The sequence below is a fragment of the Artemia franciscana genome, chromosome 16, assembly GCF_032884065.1.
Source record: "Artemia franciscana chromosome 16, ASM3288406v1, whole genome shotgun sequence".
NCBI lineage: Eukaryota > Metazoa > Arthropoda > Branchiopoda > Anostraca > Artemiidae > Artemia > Artemia franciscana.
The window spans coordinates 4,686,919-4,709,084 of NC_088878.1; the positions used below are offsets into that span (position 1 = coordinate 4,686,919).

A 22,166-nucleotide genomic window follows, 5' to 3' on the forward strand; every position below is an offset into this window, starting at 1 on the left:
GCAGCCAGTCCCCCCGCCACTAACACCATTTCCCTTAACACCCCCAATCCAAATTTGGAGATAACAATTTTGTTCATCGTAGTTGAGGGTCCGAGAGTTATGTCTAAGAGGAAGACCCTACAACTCTCAAGGCAAGAATTATAAATTATGCCCTGGCGGCACAAAAGGTTCTAATAGAAAGGGTGGCCTTATATACTTTGGAGCGGACTGATTGGATTAGTAATCATAAGTTTTAGTGCCCTTTTTAAGAGTCAAAGTAATCAGAGCGCAACCCCCCCCCCTCCCACACATACATAAATACATCGTGTTTTACAGAGATGCATACAATAGATATTCTAAGACAGTCCCTTTTTAAGATTAAAAGTGATTTGAGATAGCTCCCCCACCCATCATTTTCCATAACAAACATCGAAACAAAGTTTTGACACGTCAATTTTGTCAGCATTGTTGAAAGGTTCAGTAATTATACGTTTGGGGATGTCAACCCCCCCCCCCCTAAGGCCTCACGGCTGCAAGTTATGCATTTTGTTCGTTGTTAACATGTAGTATATGTTATTGTGAAAAGGTATGCATGTTTGACTATTACTTTCTCAAAATACGATGGGCATTTAAGATGAGTCTTTCAGGGAATGTTGAGGGGAGCGTTGAACTAAATCATAACATGTTATGTGTATATGGGTTGTCAAAAGGGTATAACTCAGGAATGACTGAGTATATTAATTTGTAATTCTCATAAAATGATAAGGGAGATTATGAACTGACCAAAAAGGCAATATTTGCACGCTACTACAACAACTACTACTGGTTCTACTGCTAACACAAGTCTTATCACTACTACTAGAAATAGTACTATGAAATAGTACTATAGTTACTATAACTAGAAATAGTACTTCTGTAGCGAGTGCTAAGGCCGAGAATATTGAAAAAAAGTATCTGAAGAAACGGTGAGGGGAAACTTGAACTAAATCAAAACATACTATGTGTATACAGGTTGCTGATATGGGTGTATCTATAATATTTTTGGAACGGATAATCATATAAAGCACTTTATCATTTGCACTTTACTGGAAAATGTTTTTTTCAATATTTTCAGATTCAAAACTTTAATAAAGAAATATTATTAACATTTTAAGGAATAAATATCAGCATATGTATGTCAAACTGACACTGTACATTTATTTGTATTTTTCAGTAAAGTGAAAATTATATTCTGGTCTTGGGAAAGCATAGGGGTTTTGAGCCCTATCCATGTTAATTTCTGCTCGTTTTAAGTTTGAATCGGTTATTTATTGTAATTCCTGTTCGTTTTGGGTTTCATTTATTTATCGATGCTGATTTATGGTAGTTTTACCCTTGGTAGATAATTTGATTTCATTTTTGCTCATTTTTGGTTTAATGGGAATCTCTACTTTTTTTTTGAAAAACTCGTTTTGTGGAAAGGTTTTTAAAATTAATTTTCAATAAAAATTCAAAGCGCCGAGACCCATATATGCAAGCGGCGTCTTTAAGTCCTAACTCTTAAGAGTCCTATTTGATAAGATCTTGTTTCTAGGTTTTGAAATTCAAAAGAGAGGCGAAAATTAAGATGGCAGGGGGAGGAACAGTTACTCCTTCTCTCTAGATTAAAAAAAAAATCTTTTTGCATTTATATTAAATAATACAGAGGCAAAAAATACGACCCTTCCCTCCAGATTTTGCAAAGTAGCTTACTTTTTTGCTTCTTCATTACAAAATCGAGAATAAAATCCCCCCCCCTGCATTCAAAAAAACGTTGTTTGTAACTTCTTCATTATATAACAAAAAAATTACCTCCCACCCCTGCCTTTTGTCGATTGGCGTCACTGTTTCAACTCAATCTCAGGGGTGATATCCCTCCCCCTCCATTGCGTGCACTTTCGTGTAACGCTTAGCATCAAAGTAAATGCTCATTCTTAAACAGTATCTTTATTCTAAGAGCATACATAATATTGAAATGTAAAATATACATTAATACATTACTTCCTTTGACTAGTCATTGTATTTAAGGTCTCTAGGACACGTTCTGCACTCAAGTTGGACAATGGGGTATTTTCTTCTCTTCCATACTCTGAAACATAAAATAATTTTGATTTTTTGAAAGATTTGACACAAACAATATCTGACGTTCTAAGCGAAAAATATAGATGTATGTACAGTCCCTTTTGCACAATGAAATCGTTTATCATAAGAACTAATAAATGCTTTGTCATTAATTCTAAATTGTTCATGAGCAAGATTTATTTTACTAGTACTTTTGATCCTAATGTGAGTTTCTTAAACAACCTTATTTAACGAAAAAATAACGGAACACTTACTGTTTGAATGTTTTTACGCCGAAGTTTCAAGGTTATTTTTACAATAAATGTTAATATATAATGGATTTCACCGAAGCAACGTTTAATTCAAAAAAAAAATATAAGTTATTTCCATGAATAAGATTTCATTTGTTATATTCCTCGTATGTATTTGATTAACGACGGCAATTAAGGTCCTTAGGTCAGTCAGACGGTATATTACAACAGCTGGGTTCAAAATCTGGGTCCCATATTACAAAGCTGAGATTGAACCCACTGCACCACCACGGGACGAAGTTCCCCTCCTGACAGACAGGATAGAACCATAGAGTCTCATATCAAGAGCTATGCCCTCATCCAGCGTATCATCACAAGGTGTGTTATATTCTACTTTTACAATGTCAGTGTAATTTGAAAATTAGAGGGTTTACGAAACGTCATTCTTAAAGCGCAGGAATAATATTATATTACTAACATCTACTTGAAGCATAAGCTGTTTTGGAAACTTTTGACTCTCAAAATTTCGAGACCTCTCAATAATTTCAAGTAGTACAAAAAAAAATAGGAAACACATACAAAATTTATTCATGCCAATTTATCGCTGATAAGACAAGTCTTGTTGCAAAAATCTCCTTTATATTTTATTATAATATCCATATTCTTGGGAAGTTTCACTGAAAAAAAATGGAACATATGCAGGAATGTTTTCAAAAATGCTGCAAGATTTTCAAAAATGCTATTACTTTTTTGAATTATTGGCAATAACATAATAAAAGGTTCGAATTTGGTCCACCGTATATGAGCAATTAAAACGAAATTTGCATATCAATTTTGACAAAAAACCCCTCCCCCCGTGTAAAATTTCCTCTGAAAAATACACCACCAGAAACTATCTTCCCAAAGTGAAAACATCCCTGTATACAACCAAAATTATTCATTAATTTTATGAGGGGGCTGTCCCCTCTCGAACACCTCGGTCCCCAGTGCAGAGTGTTGAAATGTTCTAATAGGAAGTATAAAGTAATATTAATTAATCTTAAATAGTGCATTGCCAAAAAAAAAGAAAAAAAGAAAAAAAAAACTGATGAAAAACGAAACAAAATTTTTTAAATAACACTAGGAAATCGGCTTCCCCCTCAATTGAAAATTCCTTACCGTCACAGAAACCTCTCCATGTAAAATTCTTCCCACATTAAATACACATCCCCTCACACCACCCTGAAAATTCCCCCCAGACAATTCCATTCTAGCTGAAAATTACCCCTGGAAAATTTCTTGTGGACGATTCCGACTGAAAATTTTTCTTAGCCCAGTTCAATTTGAAAAAGACTTTCATTTCTAATTGTGTTCAAAATAATACCGTAAATCCCTCCTCCATGGAAAATTCTTCCTATTAATACCCTCCGCCTTCTAGTAGAAAGGTGCTTCTATAGAAAATCTCTTTGGAGAATTTATATTGTGGAAAACTCTCCCATGAAAAATCCCCCTACTTACGGATAGATAGTATAGACAATTCCAACCTGGTAAATATTTTTATATTACCCCGGACATTTCCCTTTAACATCTCCACATTTAAAATAATTTCGGCAAAGAAAAGAAAGACAAAAAAAATTGTGTATAGGAATCTTAGCGAGGTCCCCCAGTGTAAAATTTCCCTTGGAAAGTTCACCCCTGGGAACTTCTCTCCCTATAAAAATTATCCCCGTAGAAAATCCCCCAATCACGAAATTCTCCCCTCTTCCCAAAACTGTATGTATACTTCCCAGTAAGAAATGCTATGCTTAAACAATAGACAAATTTCTTGACTTACAAATCTTTCCCAAGGGGTTGTGGGGTATGTGCTATCTTCAAAGACACAGTTACTGGGCTTTTCAACTATGCTGAACAAAATTGCTATCTCAGAATTTTGATCATTTGACTTTTAGAAAAAGACGGGTGGGAGGGGGCAAGTTGCCATCCAATCTTTTTGGTCACTTAAAAAAGGCACTAAAACTTTTAATTTATTCGATGCGATCACTCCTGGATTAGATTCCCGGTCGATGTAATTTTGTGTCCCGTGGTGGCGCAGTGGATTTGACCTTAGCTTGGTAATACGGGACCAAGAGATCGAATCACGCTGCAGGAATGCACTACCTTAGTTGTCAAGAAGCATCGTTAATTCTTAAATAAAATAAATCACTCCTGGAAAAAAAAACAAAAAAAAAAACAAATAAATAAAGTGATCTTTCTTCTTGCAGAAAATACACAATTTTATACTTCTGCAGAGGGAACTTTGAAACTTCTAAATCAGAATTCTCGGATACACTGAATATGATGGTGTGATTTTCATTAAGATTTCCTGACTTTTAGGGGGTGTCCTCCTCCTTTTTTTCAAAAACAAGACAAATTTTCTTAGGCTCATCGATTTTGATACGTAACCCTAAACTTAATGAATCTTACATATTTGGAATAAAAATAATAAGCCGATTCTTTTGATATTTCTATTAATATCAAAATTCCATTTTTTTAGAGTTTCGGTTACTATTGAGCCGCATCGCTCCTTACTTACAGTTCGTTACCACGAATTGTTTGATACAAAAGCACAACAACTTTGAATAAAACGGAAAACAAACTAAATTTCAAACTATGGACTTGTCACTTAAAAATACTCTTGTTTTGAATGTTCCATCAGTTGTTCCTTGCACATTGAATTGGTTGCGCTATCCATGCTAAAATACGAATTTCGTTGGTTTTTGGAGTGGGGACTATGTACATTGAAGTTTGATGGAGGTAATAATTGACATTGCTAAATCAGCATCAAGAAATTGTTTACATAGAATGTTTTTTTCTAAAAACACACTTTTTTTTCGGTTACTATAGGCCGAGATTTCCTCTTTACTACGTTGCAGCTACTCATGCATCCATGTTGTCTAAAATTCGTGGAATACAGACACTGATAAATCATTAGAACCACTTATTTTACTGACTTGTACTGTAAAGCCATTTCCAGCTCTTTGCAAACTGCCCAACCTTACTGATTTTGTTCTAAGATTTAAGATAACAGTACTGCAAGCTTCTGGCTCTGTTTTGGACCAGCTTTAAAGTTAAAATTGAGCTACAGGTTCTAAATCTCTTGAGGAGGTCTTGTAGCTAGACAAGAGCTTCTTTTTAGATGAAAAAACATTAGTTACAAGAGCAAGCTAAATAAAATAAAGTAAAAACAATGTCTCTTGTGCTGCCTCCAGATCAGATGTAGTTTCAGCCCACTCATCACATGCACTTTCTTCATCCAACTTGTGAGGGTGATCCATATCAGACGCGGTATCAGCAATGTCCTCGTTTGTGACATCAAGGAGATCATCTTCATCTGCATCATCTGCATCTTCATTCGCATGCTACAACTTGCTCTACATCAATTTCTCCCCAGATCTTGGAGGCATTAGTTACACAAAGGTGAAGGATGACCGACGCATGAAGACCTTTCAATCCCCCTGAGTTAGCAAGCTTTAACAATAGCGTAAACGCAAGCACTTAGTAAAACAAAACAAAAAACCAGAAAACAGGTAAAAAAAACGGAAAAAAACAGGTTAACGAAAAACAGAAAAGAAACAGTAACAGGTCCGACAGGAACAGATGTCCTGTTTTGAATACAGAATTCGTATACTGTTTTCCAATTTTTGTTAGCAGAAGAACAATTTCATTAATCCATGTTGAATGTTGACATAAATGTCGTCTTTTGACTATAGTAAAAATAGCTTGCTCACTCCTCATTCAACCTAGATATAATACATTCAGCCAAAATCAAAATCTGAATGGAAACAGCCAATATTTTGAATTGTCACTCTAACCAGAATGTTTTTTTTTTAATTTCTACATTTTTTTTCTGACCTTAAAAAGGAGACAACGCTATTTTTCCTATTTTTCGAAAATGTAAATATTTTGAAACGTTTATAGTACTACTATGTTAAAATACAACAAATAAAAACAAACAACAATAATAATTCTTTTTTTTTACACAGAGAAGCTATCAAAAATTAAATGCGTGAATTTGGATATAAGTGTTGTAAATGTTACTAAGTGGTTGGCCACTGTATGAATTTGGACCACAATTGGCTAACATCTTTAATTTGTCGACTATTTGGGCCAAATTTAGCATATCACAAAGTGACAAATTGTTTCACACTTGTTTACTTTAAGCTCAATTTGTTTTAAACTATTGATTCCACTTTGAAAGATTCCCAAGGAAAATTTCTGTAGCATTGCACAAATATGGATTTTGGTTCAATCTAGTTCTAGACTTGTGTCCGGACTGTATCCAAATAATGGACTTGTGTACTCATTGTGTTGCGGAGCAACACTACTGCTTTCGTAGTTTTTTTTTTTTTTTTTCACCGTGATCAGCGACCTGTAGCGCCGAAGTGGTAAGAGTTAAAAATTTGAGATTTTTCAGAGGGAAGGGAAACGTGAAACAGAGTAAAAAAGTTCCAGAGAAGTTCCTAAAATTTCTAACAGTTTTCCATAAAAAAGAATAAAACCGTTTTTTTCTTAGAAACTGTGCGTTCGATGTTTGGCGTCAAGTTAAGACGACCCTAGCTTCGGAAATAAACTTGTTAGAAATACAGTTATGCTGAACTCATGTAGAACTTTCATTTGTCTCTTCGAGAACCGGAGCACAAAATTCCGTAGCTCTTACAGATTTCCCGGAAATAATTCCGGAAAAGTCCATCTCGTTCCGATTTTTTTTGGAATTTTCTCAAATTTTCGATTTTGATGTTTCTTATATTTTTATCGAGTAGTGCTATGAAAAGTATGCAAGAAGAAGTGAAGTGTTCTATATACCAAGTTGCTTCGTTCTCTAAGAAATAATTTCCGAAGTTTCGACGTTCTAGAGGTAACTTCTGTTCTGGACCAGCTAGAATTTTTTTTCCAACGCGGTTCGACAGGTCTCGATCTCCTAACAACTGGAGCTTACAATAGTTTCTCCGAAATAAAATTCCTTCTTTGGGTTTTTCTATTTGGAAGTTTTGTCATGCCCTCGGGGCAATTTAAATTTTTTGGTGAATTTGGTTTGTTTTATATTTTCCTAGTTTAGACCATCAAAAGTTAAGCAGAAAACTATAAGACGTTATTTCCGTATCTCTTTCAGATTTCCCGGAAATAGCAACTGTGTCCCGTAGGGCACAGTTGCACGTGTTGCTCCGCAACTGTGCCCTAAGGAACAGTTGCTGCAACACTTCCCGTTGCACAGGCAACGGAGGTCTAGTTCTCATTTCAAGCTCTATAAAATAATGATATGGTCTTACCATAGCGAGCGTACAATTTAGGTAAAACCCCACTACATTCTCGAATCAAGATTGGGAAATTGGGGTTAGCTTTCTTCAAGTCTACATAATACTTCTCCACAAAGTCCCTAAAAATAAAGACAATAATTAAAAAAATGAAAAATCAAAACACAGGAGAAAACTAGTCCTTTACTAAGTGTCAATTACAATGGACATTAAATACACAATTGTACATGGGGGGGAGGGGGAGAAAGATTGCACTCTCTCCCAAAAGAAATTTAAGAAGTTTGGACCTAAAGATTTTGATTTGGTTCTTGAATCTATTTCAACATCCTTTGATAGACCCCTCCCCAAAAAAAGGGGAGTAGTTACGTGCACTAATAATTATATAGAAAGGTACAATCAAATAACATTTTAAGGATGTACCAGAGCATTTTTCTAAAATAAAAAGCCTCAGAGATTCCGTTTAAGACAGCAAATTCCTGTGCTTCTTAAGGAAGGGTATGAACATCTTTCTCCTGTATGTAGACTTGATTTTATGTGTATGTGTTGCCCAAAAGCATGTCTACTATTCTTGACAGAGGTCATGCCTTTAGGGGTGGGGGATAAGGTGTTTTTTTTGGGGGGAATATGTACGTTCTTTTTTTCTTTCTTTTTTTATGTTTTTTCTTTCTTTTTTTGATTGTTCTTTTTTATTTTTTTTTATTTTTTTGTCCTTTTTTCTTTTACAATTTCTCATATTGTCCTTGCACTGGTTCAAAAGGACAAATGCGTGAAGAAAAACACATACAGAAATGGAAAGGAGGAGCCTCAAAGGTTAGTAAAGATTTTCCTTACTAGCAACTGAAAATTTAAACAGAAAATTGTAATAATTGGATGCGTCAAAAGTTGGAAGTTGTTCAATCCTATTTTAAATCTAGAACAAAAAGATTTACAATTTAAAAAAAAAGTTAAACTAAGGGCATTTAGAATCTTTTCTCTTAGAAACAACTGTCTTTAGAAGCTCTCTCTTTCAGACTAACTGCTGATTAATCCTCTCAGCCATTTACTGGGATTCCCCAAATTGTCTCAACACTTGTTCGAAGGATCTAAAGTATGGCAAATAGGGTAGGTTTGGGAAGGTTTGATCTGATGTCAATGGCTGTATTTTACAAACAAATCCCTACACCCTATGAGGAGCTTGCTTATGGTGTGCTACCTTTTGTCAAGGTAACAAAACGAACGCGTAAGCGCACATCTTGTTCTTGTGTACCCAAAGAAATAATATTTAAACAAGACGGCTCGGAAATTCAAAACGTGTTACGTTATTCTTTTGTCAAACTGAGATACACAGACTACCATGCTTCAACTTAGAACAATCCATCAATCACTCTGATCGGTTTTCCTAAATTGTGTTTGATACATAATATACTTAGCCATGTCTGATTTTTCTAAAATGTGTTATATCCCCTCTTTCACTAAGATAATTAATTGCCAGGAATGTGAAAATAATTTTTAGTGGAAATTTGATCTTCTTCTTCTTATGTGATACTCAAAATAACAATGCCCATGAAAAACAAAGCTTGCTAATCACAGTTAATAAAATCCAAAATATTTTTTTTCACTTTTTCCCCTCTTCTGTGAAATTTATATCTTGTAACATTGCCCCTTTTGAATTATAGCAGCCAAAAAATGCTTAAGAACAGTTTTGTCTGGCACCACACGTTCAACTGAAGCCATCTCCCTTAGTCTTATCACACCAAAGCCATCTGCTGATTCCTACAAGCAAAGGTTCAACAGTTACAAAACACCTACTAGATAAACTAGGTGAAGAACTTGTGGCATATCAGGCCCCGGAACATTTTTATAAAATAAGAGTAAAAATATATTATTTTTAAATAGACTAGAAACAAGGTTACCAAAATTAGATTATCAATAGCGTTTATATAGCTCAAAAAATGGAGAGCAACTCTTTTAAATTAAGATAACCCATCTAAAATAAGTTAGGCCAACCTGCAAATTTTATGCTGCAATGGGAAGAAAACCCATGATTAATAATATGGCTAGAAAAGTTTATTTTAAACAATCCTTAAAAAATGATAAAAATGGAGTTTTTTTTTAAGGCCAAAGAAGATACTGAAAATAAAGCAAATATTTTGGGAGGACAACTCCCTTCTTCAGCGCAAACAGGAAAAAATCATGAAAATGCAAAAAAAAGATGTGGAAAGACAAAGAAAACCAAACAAGGCAGAGTCAATATGAAACACAAACCAATAAAAAAACAATAAAAGCCGAAATTAGAAGAAATATAAAATTCAATAAAAATCAAAATTAGAGAAATTAAAACCAAAATCCTAACACCAAAGGCAGGTCACTCATCAATACCCATGACTAGCAAAACATCTAAAAAGCTTTAACTGCTATTGTTGGATACTAATGAATGACTACCTGGTGAAAAATTCATTTGCCTAGCAAGGGAACCAATAATTCCAAAAAATGGAGGAGCTATGTCATACGATTTCCGCAGGCCAATTTGTTTTATGAAATTACGAATTATGAAATTATTATGAAATTTGTTTTATGAAAGACAGCACAAGCACAGTATCCTTCTGAGAGACAGAAGACAAAGTGGACACCCTAAATTGTGTAACAACACCAGAAAAGCTCCAGCTTTTCATACCCGCCATCTTGTCATACCCGCCATCTTTTCTCCAGCCATCTTGTCAGAACATTTGCAGAGGATTCTTATTCCAACAAAAATATTTAAATTACATAGAAGAAAAACATACAAGCGAAATCATAGAAAAATATCTCCAGTCAGCATAGAATTCACCAATGTAAGACAAAGAACAAATTAAAACCCAAAAACTAATAGAAAAAAAAATATCTGAAAACAAAAATACAAGTCTTCCAAGAGTTCATGAATATATCCTCAATATAGCATATTTAATCAAATGATTAAATTTAAAAACAAGAAAGAATGTAGCGATGATTCAAGCATTGGTTAAATTGATAAATATTGGGGATTTCTTTTTTAAACAATAAGTCTTTTTTCTAGTAGTTTAGCCTCACAAGGCCAAGAGTTCTGCAATTTGCACTGAAGTTCAGACACTTTAAAAAACAAAATAATTGAAGCCACTAGGAATCAGGAAAACTTATGCCCTGTTTTCAGTTACAGATTTGACTAAACCAGTTCCCCTGTCCCCCTGTCTAAACAATAATTAAAAAAAGTATTTTAAAATCAATTGTTTTAAGAAATAACATAATAATGAGAAGCAGTTAGAAAATTTTTAATTTTAGCATTTTCTTTCAAAGGTTCGTATGAATACAAAGAATATATCTGGGCTCAGAAGGGGGGGGGGGCAATTGTCACATTAGAAACCAATTCATTCCTGAAAATTTCGTTTAGTTAACTCAGCTGTTTTCCAAGATAGCAATAAGCCCCCCAATGATAATTTTACCCTAGCTCTTAGCACTTCAGAGATATACTTAGAGCTGTTAAACTAGAATTATGCAAGTTTTTCAAGTTGGGGGAGGACCATTTAAAAAATTCTAGTTTAGGAGCTTTTCACAATATTGGAAAGCAGTTGGATTAGGAAAATGAAACTTTCAAGGATAGCTCTATCGATTTGAAGGGTAAATATGGAGCAGTTCATATAATTGACATAAGAATTAAGTGAATATATAACATAATGCTACTTTTTATGTCCTTTCTGAATATACTAATTGCTTTTCTTGCAAATTAAATTTTAAGCCTTTTCTGAACCCTTGAAAATGATAATTTATTTCTACGGTTTTTCAGTACAAAAAGTATTAAAATATTGGTTTTGAACTTTCTGTTTCATTATAAAATCCATTTTGTTAAAGTTATATAATCCAAAAGCATTGATTTGTCACAATTAAGTTGGATACAAAAATTCAAAATAATTTCTCTGTTTTTCCATCTGCCATGGTTCATCTGTCAGCTTTGATATTTTTCAACATATAGGTGAAATCGCAGTTTTTAAGTGGCATAACAGAATAAGAAAAAACATAGAAGAGTTGTTTTGAATTTTTATATTCAACTTTAATCTCGAAAAATCCATGTTTGTAAATTAGGTACTTCCTTGTTAGCTAGTACACAATCAAGAATTGAAGTTAGGTTAATCATAATGAAATATACCAAAATATGATGAAAATATAATAGTTTAGTAACAAAACTATGGAAGTTACAACAAAGAATTATGGAAGGGGGTTGCCCATACTCCATTACATTAAATACATAACCAAAACAAAATACCAACTAAATACTTAATTAAAATATAGCTAAAATGTAGTTTTCCTCTGAGCGAAAGCTAATTGTCAAGTATGAACACCGTGAAAACCAGTTATTGTCAGATCTTAGCAATACAAATTTTTGAGTGTGTACTAGCTAGCAAGGAAGTACTGTAAATTATACAACTTTTACAAAATAGATTTATAGGCCTAATTAAAAATTAAGTTCAAAACAAATGTTTTAACCTATTATTATGTACAAAAAAAAATGTAGAAACAATTATCATTTTGAAGGATCCTAAAAGGGTTTAAAATTGAAGTTGCAAGAAAAGCAATTATTATATTAAGAAAGAACACAAAAAATGGTATCAAGGTATTTAAATGTATTTAATGTTCCTAACTCCATCCCCCCCTCATCTATGTGATATAGCTCATTTTCTACCCACATTTGATTCTAGATATTGGCTCAATAGTAACCGAAACTCTAAAAAATGGAATTTTGATACCAATAGTTGCATCAAAAGAAATACATTTTAATGCTGATTTTAAATATATAAATTTAATCAAGATCAGTTATACCCATCAAAAGTTACGAGCCTGAGAAAATTTGCCTTATTTTAGAAAATAGGGAGAAACATCCCCTAAAAGTCATACGATCTTAATGAAAATCACACAATCAGATTCAGCGTATCAGAGAACCCTATTGTAGAAGTTTCAAGCCCCTATCTACAAAAATGTGGAATTTCGCATTTTTTCCCAGAAGACAAATCACAGATGCATGTTTATTTTTTTTCCCAGGGATGATCGTATCGACTCAGTGGTCCTAGAATGTCGCGAAAGGGCTCATTCTAACGGAAATTAAAAGTTCTAGTGCCCTTTTTAAGTGACCGGAAAAATTGGAGGGCACCTAGGCCCCCTCCCACGCTCATTTTTCCCAAAAACACCAGATCAAAATTCTGAGATAGCCATTTTATTCACCATAGTCGAAAAACGTAACAACTATGTCTTTTGGGACGACTTACTCCCCCGCAGTCCCCTTGGGAGGGGCTGCAAGTTACAAACTTTGACCTGTGTTTACATATAGTAATGGTTACTGGGAAGTGTAGAGACGTTTTCAGGGGGATTTTTTTAGTTGGGGGGGGGGGTAGAGTTGAGGGGAGGGGTTACGTAAGAGGATCTTTTCATGAAGGAACTTCTCATGGGGGAAGAGACTTTCAATGGAGGGGGCGCAGGATTTTCTAGCATTATTTAAAAAAACAATGAAAAAATAAATATGAAAAGTTTTTTCTACTGAAAGTGACGAGCAGCATTAAAATTGAAAACAAACAGACATTATAACGCATATGAGGGGTTTACCTTCTCGTAATACCTCGCTCTTTACGCTAAAGTATTTTTAGTAATTACAACTACTTATTCTACGGGCTTAGTGATTCAGGGGCCATTCTTAAGGAATTGGGACAAAATTTAAGCTTTAGTGTAAAGAGCGAGGTATCGACGAGGGGCGAGCCCCCTCATATACCCAATAAAAATATACGAATACAGAAGTTCGCGACGTAAGTTAATTTGTAAGTTATCGTTCGTAAAAAATTTAAAGTTAATGACTTTTTAAGTAATAAAAAATTGGAGGGCAACTAAGCCTCCTCCCTCACTCCTTTTTTCTCAAAATCTTCCGATTAAAACTATGAAAAAGCCATTTAGCCAAAAAAAAATTATTATGCAAATTTCGTTTTAATTATTTATGTGCGTAGAGCCAAGATCAAAACATACATTAATTCAAAAACGTCCAGAAATTAAACAAAAAAAAACAAGTTTTTTAAATGAAAGTAAGGAGCGACATTAAAACTTAAAACGAACAGAAATTACTCCTGTGTATGAAAGGGGCTTTTCCACCTCAATGCCCTGCTCTTTACGCTAAAGTTTTTTCCTTTTTTAAAAAGTAGAGTTAAGAGAAAGAGTTAAACATTAGCGTAAAGAGCGGGGCATTGAGGAGGAAAAGCCCTTTTCATATACGGAGTAATTTCTGTTCGTTTTAAGTTTAAATGTCGCTCCTTACTTTTATTTAAAAAACTTGTTTTTCTGTTTAATTAGGGTAAAAAACGGGATCCAATTGAGCAAAATTATGTATAGGTACCTTCACACCTTGTTCCCAAAGAGAAATTGAAATGAATTGTATATATCAATAAATAGATAAACATGTAAGCTATGTACCAATATGGTTACTATTAAAATTATTAGTTTATTGACTTACCTACAAGGACCTCTTTTTGAAATACCAATTATTCTTTTTTGATGTATATATCCTTTCAGTGTTTCAGTTTTATTCACATATTAAGGGGATGTGGTACCTAAAAAACTTGCCTTATCTTGTCTATTATAAACTTTTGTAGTTTGTGTGGTGAAAAAATTTAGAATTAATTTTGGCGGCCTTGGTATAACTTGTAGAACTAAGATAATAGATTTAAATAAACAAGAGAAAACTAAAAGCCAACACCAAATATTCCAGATATCTTGGAAAAACCATTTAATTTCTTTCAATTTGGGCCTGATAAAGAAATATTCAGTTTTGATGAGACCCACATCATTGGGAAGTATGAATCCTATTAATAGGAGCAGAATTTTCTAATTTAAGTTCAGGAAATGTCAGTCCCTAAAAATAGTTTTGCCAACCTGCTCAAAAAATACTGAAAATCAGTTCAAAGGAATTATCATTTGGTTTTTCTGGCTACTTTGGGAATTGCTCTGCTGTCACCCAACCTGACAGATTAGCTGAGAAAAGGTATTAAAATTCAATATCTGTATTTATACTTGTAAATTGGTCGATAGCTTCCCACTTTTTCTATTTTCTGCTTGAGAATTCAAATCTTGGATTCTAAGCAAAATTTGTTTATTTAGTTAAGATTTTCAATCAATTAATCATCTCCCTTATCATTTCCAGAAAGTTCCAAATCAATATACTCAGACATTCATGAGTTACTGCCCTGACAACCTGTGTACACATAACTTGTTTTGATTTAGTTCAACCCTCGCCTCAATATTCTCTCAAAGCCTCACATGAATACTCCTTGTCTGGAAAGTAAAGATCAAACATGCATCCCTTTCCCAATAACATCTACTATATGTAAACAATGAACAAATTGGCTAACTTACAGCCTTTGCCCTGAGGGCTGTGGGGACATCTCCAAAAGTATAATTACTGGAACTATATAAATATTGTATTCATGTTCCTCCTGGCACAGAAGGGGAAAGGCCAAGAAGAGTATCATGGGCCTTGGGTGATGGTTGGTAACAATTACTACCAGGAGCTTTGTTTTCACTGATTTTTAATGGTAATTTTCCTCTTTTACTACACAAAATTTTCAATTGTATTTAAGCCAACGCATACAATATATTTAAACATCAGAGAACACTATTATGGAGGTCGCAATGGCTTCAGACATACAGAAGACCAACTCATGCAGAACTTCCCTCGACATGAACAATGATACCCATATCTGTCTACCCAAATTTCTTCAGTAAAACTATTATAAAGATCTAATTCAACAAAACTACCGTTAATCAAAACTGTTTACTAAATAATCAAATTATTTCCAAAATTTTACTTACAATTCAATATGTGAATTCTCAAGCAGAGAAATAATAAATAAAAAAAAAACTAAAACTAAAAAAAAAAACTTCCAATTTCCCTTCTAGGGAACATGTGGAATCATCAAGAGGTTGTTTGGATGGGAATTATCAAGAAGAGGAAGGATACGCCAGCAACTCTATGTTATTACTATGCATTGCATACAGATATGCGCATCTTACCTCGCGTCTTTGGCATTCAGATTTTCCTATTTAGATTAGACCCATGTCAAATTTTCTTAAAAATTACAAGAATTTCCTTATATTTTAGTTGTTTATTTACTCCTAGTTTTCGGCTAGTTATCCCCCGCACTATATATTCTTCAGGCATAGTTCAATTTCTTAGAACAATTGTCCTGGGAAAATCTACAGGAAAACATACTTTCAAACTTCATTTTCAATGATAATTTATTTTGCTTATTTATGTTTTTCTAGTATTCCACTACCCCCCAACACGTACGCAGGAATTCGTTTCAGGGGGGGGAGAATCCTTCAAATCCCTAATTCTGTGAGAAGCATCAGAAAATTATGGGAAATAAAAGAATCGTGAAATTTCGGAGGGAGGGGTGGAGCCCCCCCCCCTTCGTACATACCAGCTACCCCCCTTTATGTTCATTAAACATAATCAAAAAATTTGGTGGTAATGAGCTCTAAGTAAGGAGCGACTCTTCTCAATAGTAACTGAAACTCTAGAAAATGGAATTTGATGTCAATAGATACATCAAAATAATTTGCATATTATGCTGAATCCAAATACATAAAATTTATGAAGTTTATTGTTACCCAACAAAAGCTTCAGGCCTAAGAAATCGGCCTGATTTTCCAAATAAGGGAGAAACATCACCTAAAAGAACCCTAAAAAACTATCAGATTTAGCATGTCAGAAAACCCTATTGCAGAAGTTTTAACCTCCTATATATTTTGCATTTTTGTCAGAAGAAAGATCATGGATGCGTATTTATTTGTTTGTTATTTCAGGGGTGATCACATCAAAATAATGGTCCGAGAAGATAGGAAAAGGGTACATTCAAACGGAAATTAAAAGGTCCAGTGCCATTTCTAAGTAACCAAAAACATTGAAGGGTAAGTAACACCCCTCCACTACCCTTTTCTCCCCAAAGTTGTCTGATCAAAATTTTGAAATAATTCATACTATTCAGCATAATTGAAAGATCCAATAACTATGTATAATAGTAATCCCATTTAAGTTCTTTATCTGAGTAGAACTGGTTTCTCTGACCTCGAATGAAATTTATTTAGGTTGTGATATGTTGTGATGGCAAATAGTGTCTGGCCATGAATGTTAAAATGAAGATTTGGGATTCGCCAAGAACAAAAGAAGGGGCAATTAGACTTTTCTAGGATAAGGGGGTGTTTCCCAAAAGCAAACAGTGTATCAATAGACACAACATGACTTTATGAATATGACAATATGACTCTTTCAATATATATTCTTTTTGGAAGTGTAAAACAAGGCCATATAGGAAAAAAGTCACTTTGCATATTAACAAAGAGTTTGCTGACAGTAAAATTCTATTGCTTTACATAATTTTCTTTAGTAGTTTCCATAGTTTTGTTAATAAAGTATTATATTTTCATCATATTTTGGTATATCTCACCTAACATCACTACTTGGTTGGGGTAGCTATAATATATAAGTACCCAATGTCATTAGGGATAATATACCCCCTCCCCCACTCTCCATGGGAAGATGGCTGTAAGTTAAGCAATTTACCAATTGTTTACATACAGTGTTTGCTATTTGGACTCATACAGACATTTTTCTGGGGGAGGGGGAATTTTGTGCTTGGGGTCTTACATAGGAAGAATTTCTGTGGAGAGAAAAATTTCTAGGGGATGAACTTTTCAGGGAAAATTTGACACTGGGAGAATTTAACCGAATTCCTATACAAATTTATTTTTAATTATCTTACTTTCTTTTTGCTGACTCAATTCTGCATTTGAAGATGCTAAAGGGAATTATCCAGGGTATTTTCAGCATTTTTTGATTTTTTTAGAAGATTTCCATGGAGGGGGGGTGGTTATGGAGTGATCAAGAAAACAATTAAAAATCAATGTTTTTTTTTAATGAAAGTATGCTAAGGTGAATTTTTCAGGCATCATCTACAAGAAATTGTACAAAATTCTCAGCAAGAATAGAACTGTCTGGACAGAATTTTGCAGAGGGGGATGGGTATATTTTATGTGGGAGTAAATTTCAATGGAGGAGTTTCCTGTAAACAAAAGTGAAATTTTCCTCAGAGGATGAGCCTTATTTCAAAATGATCAGAAATTAGATAAAAAAAATCAAGTTTTTTTAATAGAAAGGAGCCACATTAAAACTCAAAGCAAACAGAAATTTTTCTGTCAGTGAAGGGATTGCAACCCTTAAAATACCTTGATCTTTATGCTAAAATTTGACTCTTACCTCAATTTTTAACAACGGTTACTAAAACACAAGGGCTGTTTAATTAGAATAGGAAGCCTTTTTAAATGTGCTTAAAAACTTTAGCATAAAGAGCAAGGTTTCTGAAAATGGGGGCAGCCTCTTCATTTACAGAACATTTCCTGTTTGTTTTGGGTTTTCAGTGTCTTAGAACAAGCATCCAAGGCAAACCAAAGAAAAACAGACTTTAAAATGCAAATCCCAATGAAATTTAAAAAAATAAATTTCTTAGAAGTATTTTTACCCAAAAGAGTGGATGGATATTATATAATATGGCAATCTGTGAACCATTTCTAAGCCAATCAAGGGGTAAATAAAACTGCATGCATTGCTTCAAAGAAAATATACTTTGGTATCAGTTTATATATCCTTCATGCATAAAAATTAATAACAATTTGTTAATTTAAGCTTATATATGTTTTTACTATGTATTGTGTTGGTTTCCAGATGTTTGCCCCCCCCCCCAGAAAATATCCCCCTGAAACTATCCCCGGAAAATAAGGCTTTCCAAATTTGAAAATTTGATTTGATTTTTGTTTTTTTAATTTCCATAGGGGGAGAGAATTTTGGCACTTGTGTATTATGTGCCATTCACTCAAGTTTATGCTATGCGAAACTCAAGAACAAATGGGTTTCTTTCACCTTAGCAAAAGACAATTGACAGAACATATGGGAAATATATAAATTGGGCAATATATTTGCACAGGAGGGGGGGGTAAGTGTTTGGATAGTTTGAAGTCAGTAAACAATTCTTACTTCATAATATGCAGAATAATTGTACCTAACAAACTTTGCATGCAAACCCACTATATTTTACCCCTCAACCCCAATATGCAAATCTATAGCCCAAATTTGTTTCTAAAGTAAAGAAGAAACTAACAAAAAAAAATGGTTGGTTCTTGGACATCTCTTTAACAGAAAGCTGATTTTCTTCTGTTTTTGTGTAAATGTGTATATGTTTTGTGCAGTCCACTACATAAGGAGACATGTTAAGAAAACAATTGTTACTTCATAATATGCAAAATAATCCTAGTTAACATATTTTCCAGCAGGAGAACTGTTTATTTATTCATCCAATAGCTTGTAAGCATAACATACAAAATGAAAATCAAAAGTGGCAACCACTGGAATATTTAACAAAAATCAATGGTAGACTTATGGTTGACAATATACATCACTGTAAAAAGAGGTGTTTACTAACTCAGTCTTAAAACTAGGGACAATAAAGGCAGTGACACAACTATCAGTTAATGAGTTCTAAAGTTTTATAGATCTATGTACAAAAGACATCTTACCCATTTTGGATTTTGGGGCAGGGGGGGGGGTGAGATTTCAATGTGTTTTGCTTGGTTGATGTATAATATCTTCTTTGAAAGAAATTTTCTGAATCCAAATTTGCAATGCCATTTACAATACTATGAAAACTGAGAAGATCAGAGGGCTTCCAACAGAAGTCAAGACTTGGCAATCCTAACACCTCTAAATGTTTTGAATATAACAAATGCCTCAGGTAGGGAATTAGCTTTGTACTGGATCTTTGTACTGATTCAATTTTCTTCCTATCATTTTTATTTATAGCATAACATACTGGAGAACAATATTCAAGGATAGGGGAGACCTTTGACTTGTACAGTTTAAAAATTTCATATTAAACTTCAAAAATAGTCTTTTAATTCTAGACAATGTAAACTGTGCTCTACCCAAGGCAATCCTTGTATGCTCCTCAAACTTTAATAACACATCAAATGCTATGCCCAGATTGCATATAATCATTTCTTTTAATGTTGTACAATTTTTAAAACAAAATTAGGGAAAATAAAAAAGGACTTGACTGCATTTATCCATTTTCAAACAATCTATATATGGAAGTTAAACACCATCACTGCCTGACCAAAAATATATTAATAGGCAAATATCAATACATCAAGTTAGATTAGATAATTTAGATGGCTCCTGGGTGTTTGCTTTATAAATGATTTTCAAAACTTCAGGAATGGACATAAATATTGAAAAGTGTCATTGAAAAACTAGAAATACAATGAAAAAAGAGATGATAAAGATTCTCCCACTGGAAATTATGTTAACTAGGATTATTTTGCATATTATGAATTAAAAATTGTTTTCTTAACATGTCTCTTTGTTTAGTGGACTGCTTATATATTTACACCTCTGTTTCTAAAAATGTAACTCTAATTACTTGATATCTATTCTATAAATCATAAATATTAAATGTAGTTTTTCTTTTCAATCCCAAATCTGTAATAGTTTAGAAACAAATTTGGGCTATATAGCCTATTTGCACATTAGGGGGGGGGGGGTAAAGCATAGCATATATTAAATACATAACTAACTATTGCTGCATTTAATATATGCTATGATTTCCCCCCCCCCTAATGTACAAATATATAATAACTCCATAACAGTGAATTTGCAGTAGTTTTGAAAGAGAGAGAAGATGTTCAAAAAGTCAAAATGTATTTATTAACAATAACTCCATGGCCCAAAACAATTGTTCAGGTAATACCAACATTGACCCTTTTTTCTTATAATATTTTCCTGGAATGCCAAAGAAAAGTAATCTTTCCCAGAAAGAGGTCTTTTACCCAACTCTTAATCTGGATATATGTATTTATTAACAGAATATTCAGATAGCCAAAAGAAACTAGACACTGTAATCAGACATTTCATCCTGAATCCAAATATGAAATTCATTTCCATTGCAAATTTAATTTTTAGCCCTTTACAAACCCTCATAAATGATGCCTTTTCTCTTATTTTAGATGAAGTTCATATAGGCCTACCTGAGTTAGCACAAACCTTGTCAAAACCAGCTAACCCATAAATTGAATAGATGGCAACAAAATCAAGAATCAATAAATGCATGGGAAATATACAATACAGGCTATAAGCTGTAGCCTATCTAATTGACTGGCATTTAAACTTTCTAAATTACACCTCAGCTTAGAGCTAGACAAATTATAATTATCATACCAAACTTAGAACATAAATTATGCCCTGGGAAGATGTTTTTGAACTGTTTGGCTGATGCCCTGATCAATTTCTTAACATTTTATTAGTATTCCCAATGCCTACAATAAAAAAAATTGTTATTTACAAATAACAGACCTTACACCTTTGCTTGCTTCTGATTTTTGACAGAGATGTATTCTAACTTCCTTAACGAAAGGTTGAAAAGCTGAAATTTTTCTAGCAACGGCAGTCATGTCTAAGAATATTTGAAAATTTTCTTTGGATCGTCAATGTTGCCGATGAAGAAAATTGAATGAAGACAAGTCCAAATAGGATGCTTACCAGAGGCTCACTTTACTGAATTGTCACCTTAGCTAAGTAGGCCTGTCGCATCGGTCTATGTAATTTCTGCAAGATTTTAAATATGTTTCTGCTTAATCGATTATTTTTAGCTGGCTATATTGGTCATGGTCAATGCTTCTTGGTGATCCTGTTGGGGCCAAATAAAGGCGGACAACCTCAATCGGGGAAGATACTGTGTATGCATAGCTCTGAGCTGTAATGTGTTTTCAGTAGTGTTAATACCAACATTAACATTTTTTTATTACCTTAACCTGGGTCCCCAAATATACTATCACTCACATACAAACACGATTATTCCGCATATATGACATGCCGGATATATATCCTAGCTATTTGCGAGTTTTGGTTAAAACCTATCCAATTTTTTGAAATATTATATAAGTTAATGAATCTAAACTTCTCCGATAATTTTGATGAGTAAATCATGTCAAATTAATAGGCTGGGTAAGATCAAAATTAATATTATTTTGAAAAATTGATATTATCAGTTATAAATTAAGAGAACTATATTTTAAAGCTAGAGCATAAGAGTAGGTTGCTTGTAAGGAAATAAGTGGAATTAAGCCTCAGAAGACATTGGGATTGATGATAAGATTAGTAAGCCAATTTAGATGGCTAGGCCTATATTGAAAATTATAGGCCAGTTTGTTTTGTTCTGTGCAGTATAGCCTGGTTTCTGCACAAAAAGGGCTTTATTGGGCATAGAAACTAAATATATAGACTAGCATTGGACAGGTTGATTCTAGCAGTGGTACTTCTGAGTAGTTTATTCTTTTCTAAGCTAGGACAGATGTAAAAAAGAAACAAAAATGGAAGATACCATTTTATTTCTCACTTACATGTTACAGTTATTTTTAATTGTCATCATTACTGACGCTTTTGCAGCATCCCAGACCCTTACCCTAACATGAAAAGGCGAAGGCCTTGCTAAAGGCTTCCAGCCCTTTAGCTTCCCACGTA

General features: G+C 33.6%; 1 protein-coding gene across 1 annotated transcript; it reads right to left on the reverse strand.

Moving 5' to 3' along the window:
- Positions 1-1,928: 1,928 nt before the first annotated feature.
- On the reverse strand, positions 1,929-21,146 carry LOC136036938 (NADH dehydrogenase [ubiquinone] 1 alpha subcomplex subunit 2-like). The gene is made up of 3 exons (XM_065719328.1): positions 21,000-21,146; positions 7,595-7,701; positions 1,929-2,086 (listed from the first exon to the last, which is right to left on the reverse strand). Exons 1-3 carry the CDS (start codon positions 21,095-21,097, stop codon positions 1,995-1,997), a joined length of 297 nt encoding a protein of 98 aa, XP_065575400.1. The 5' UTR covers positions 21,098-21,146; the 3' UTR covers positions 1,929-1,994.
- Between the last annotated feature and the right edge of the window lie 1,020 nt (positions 21,147-22,166).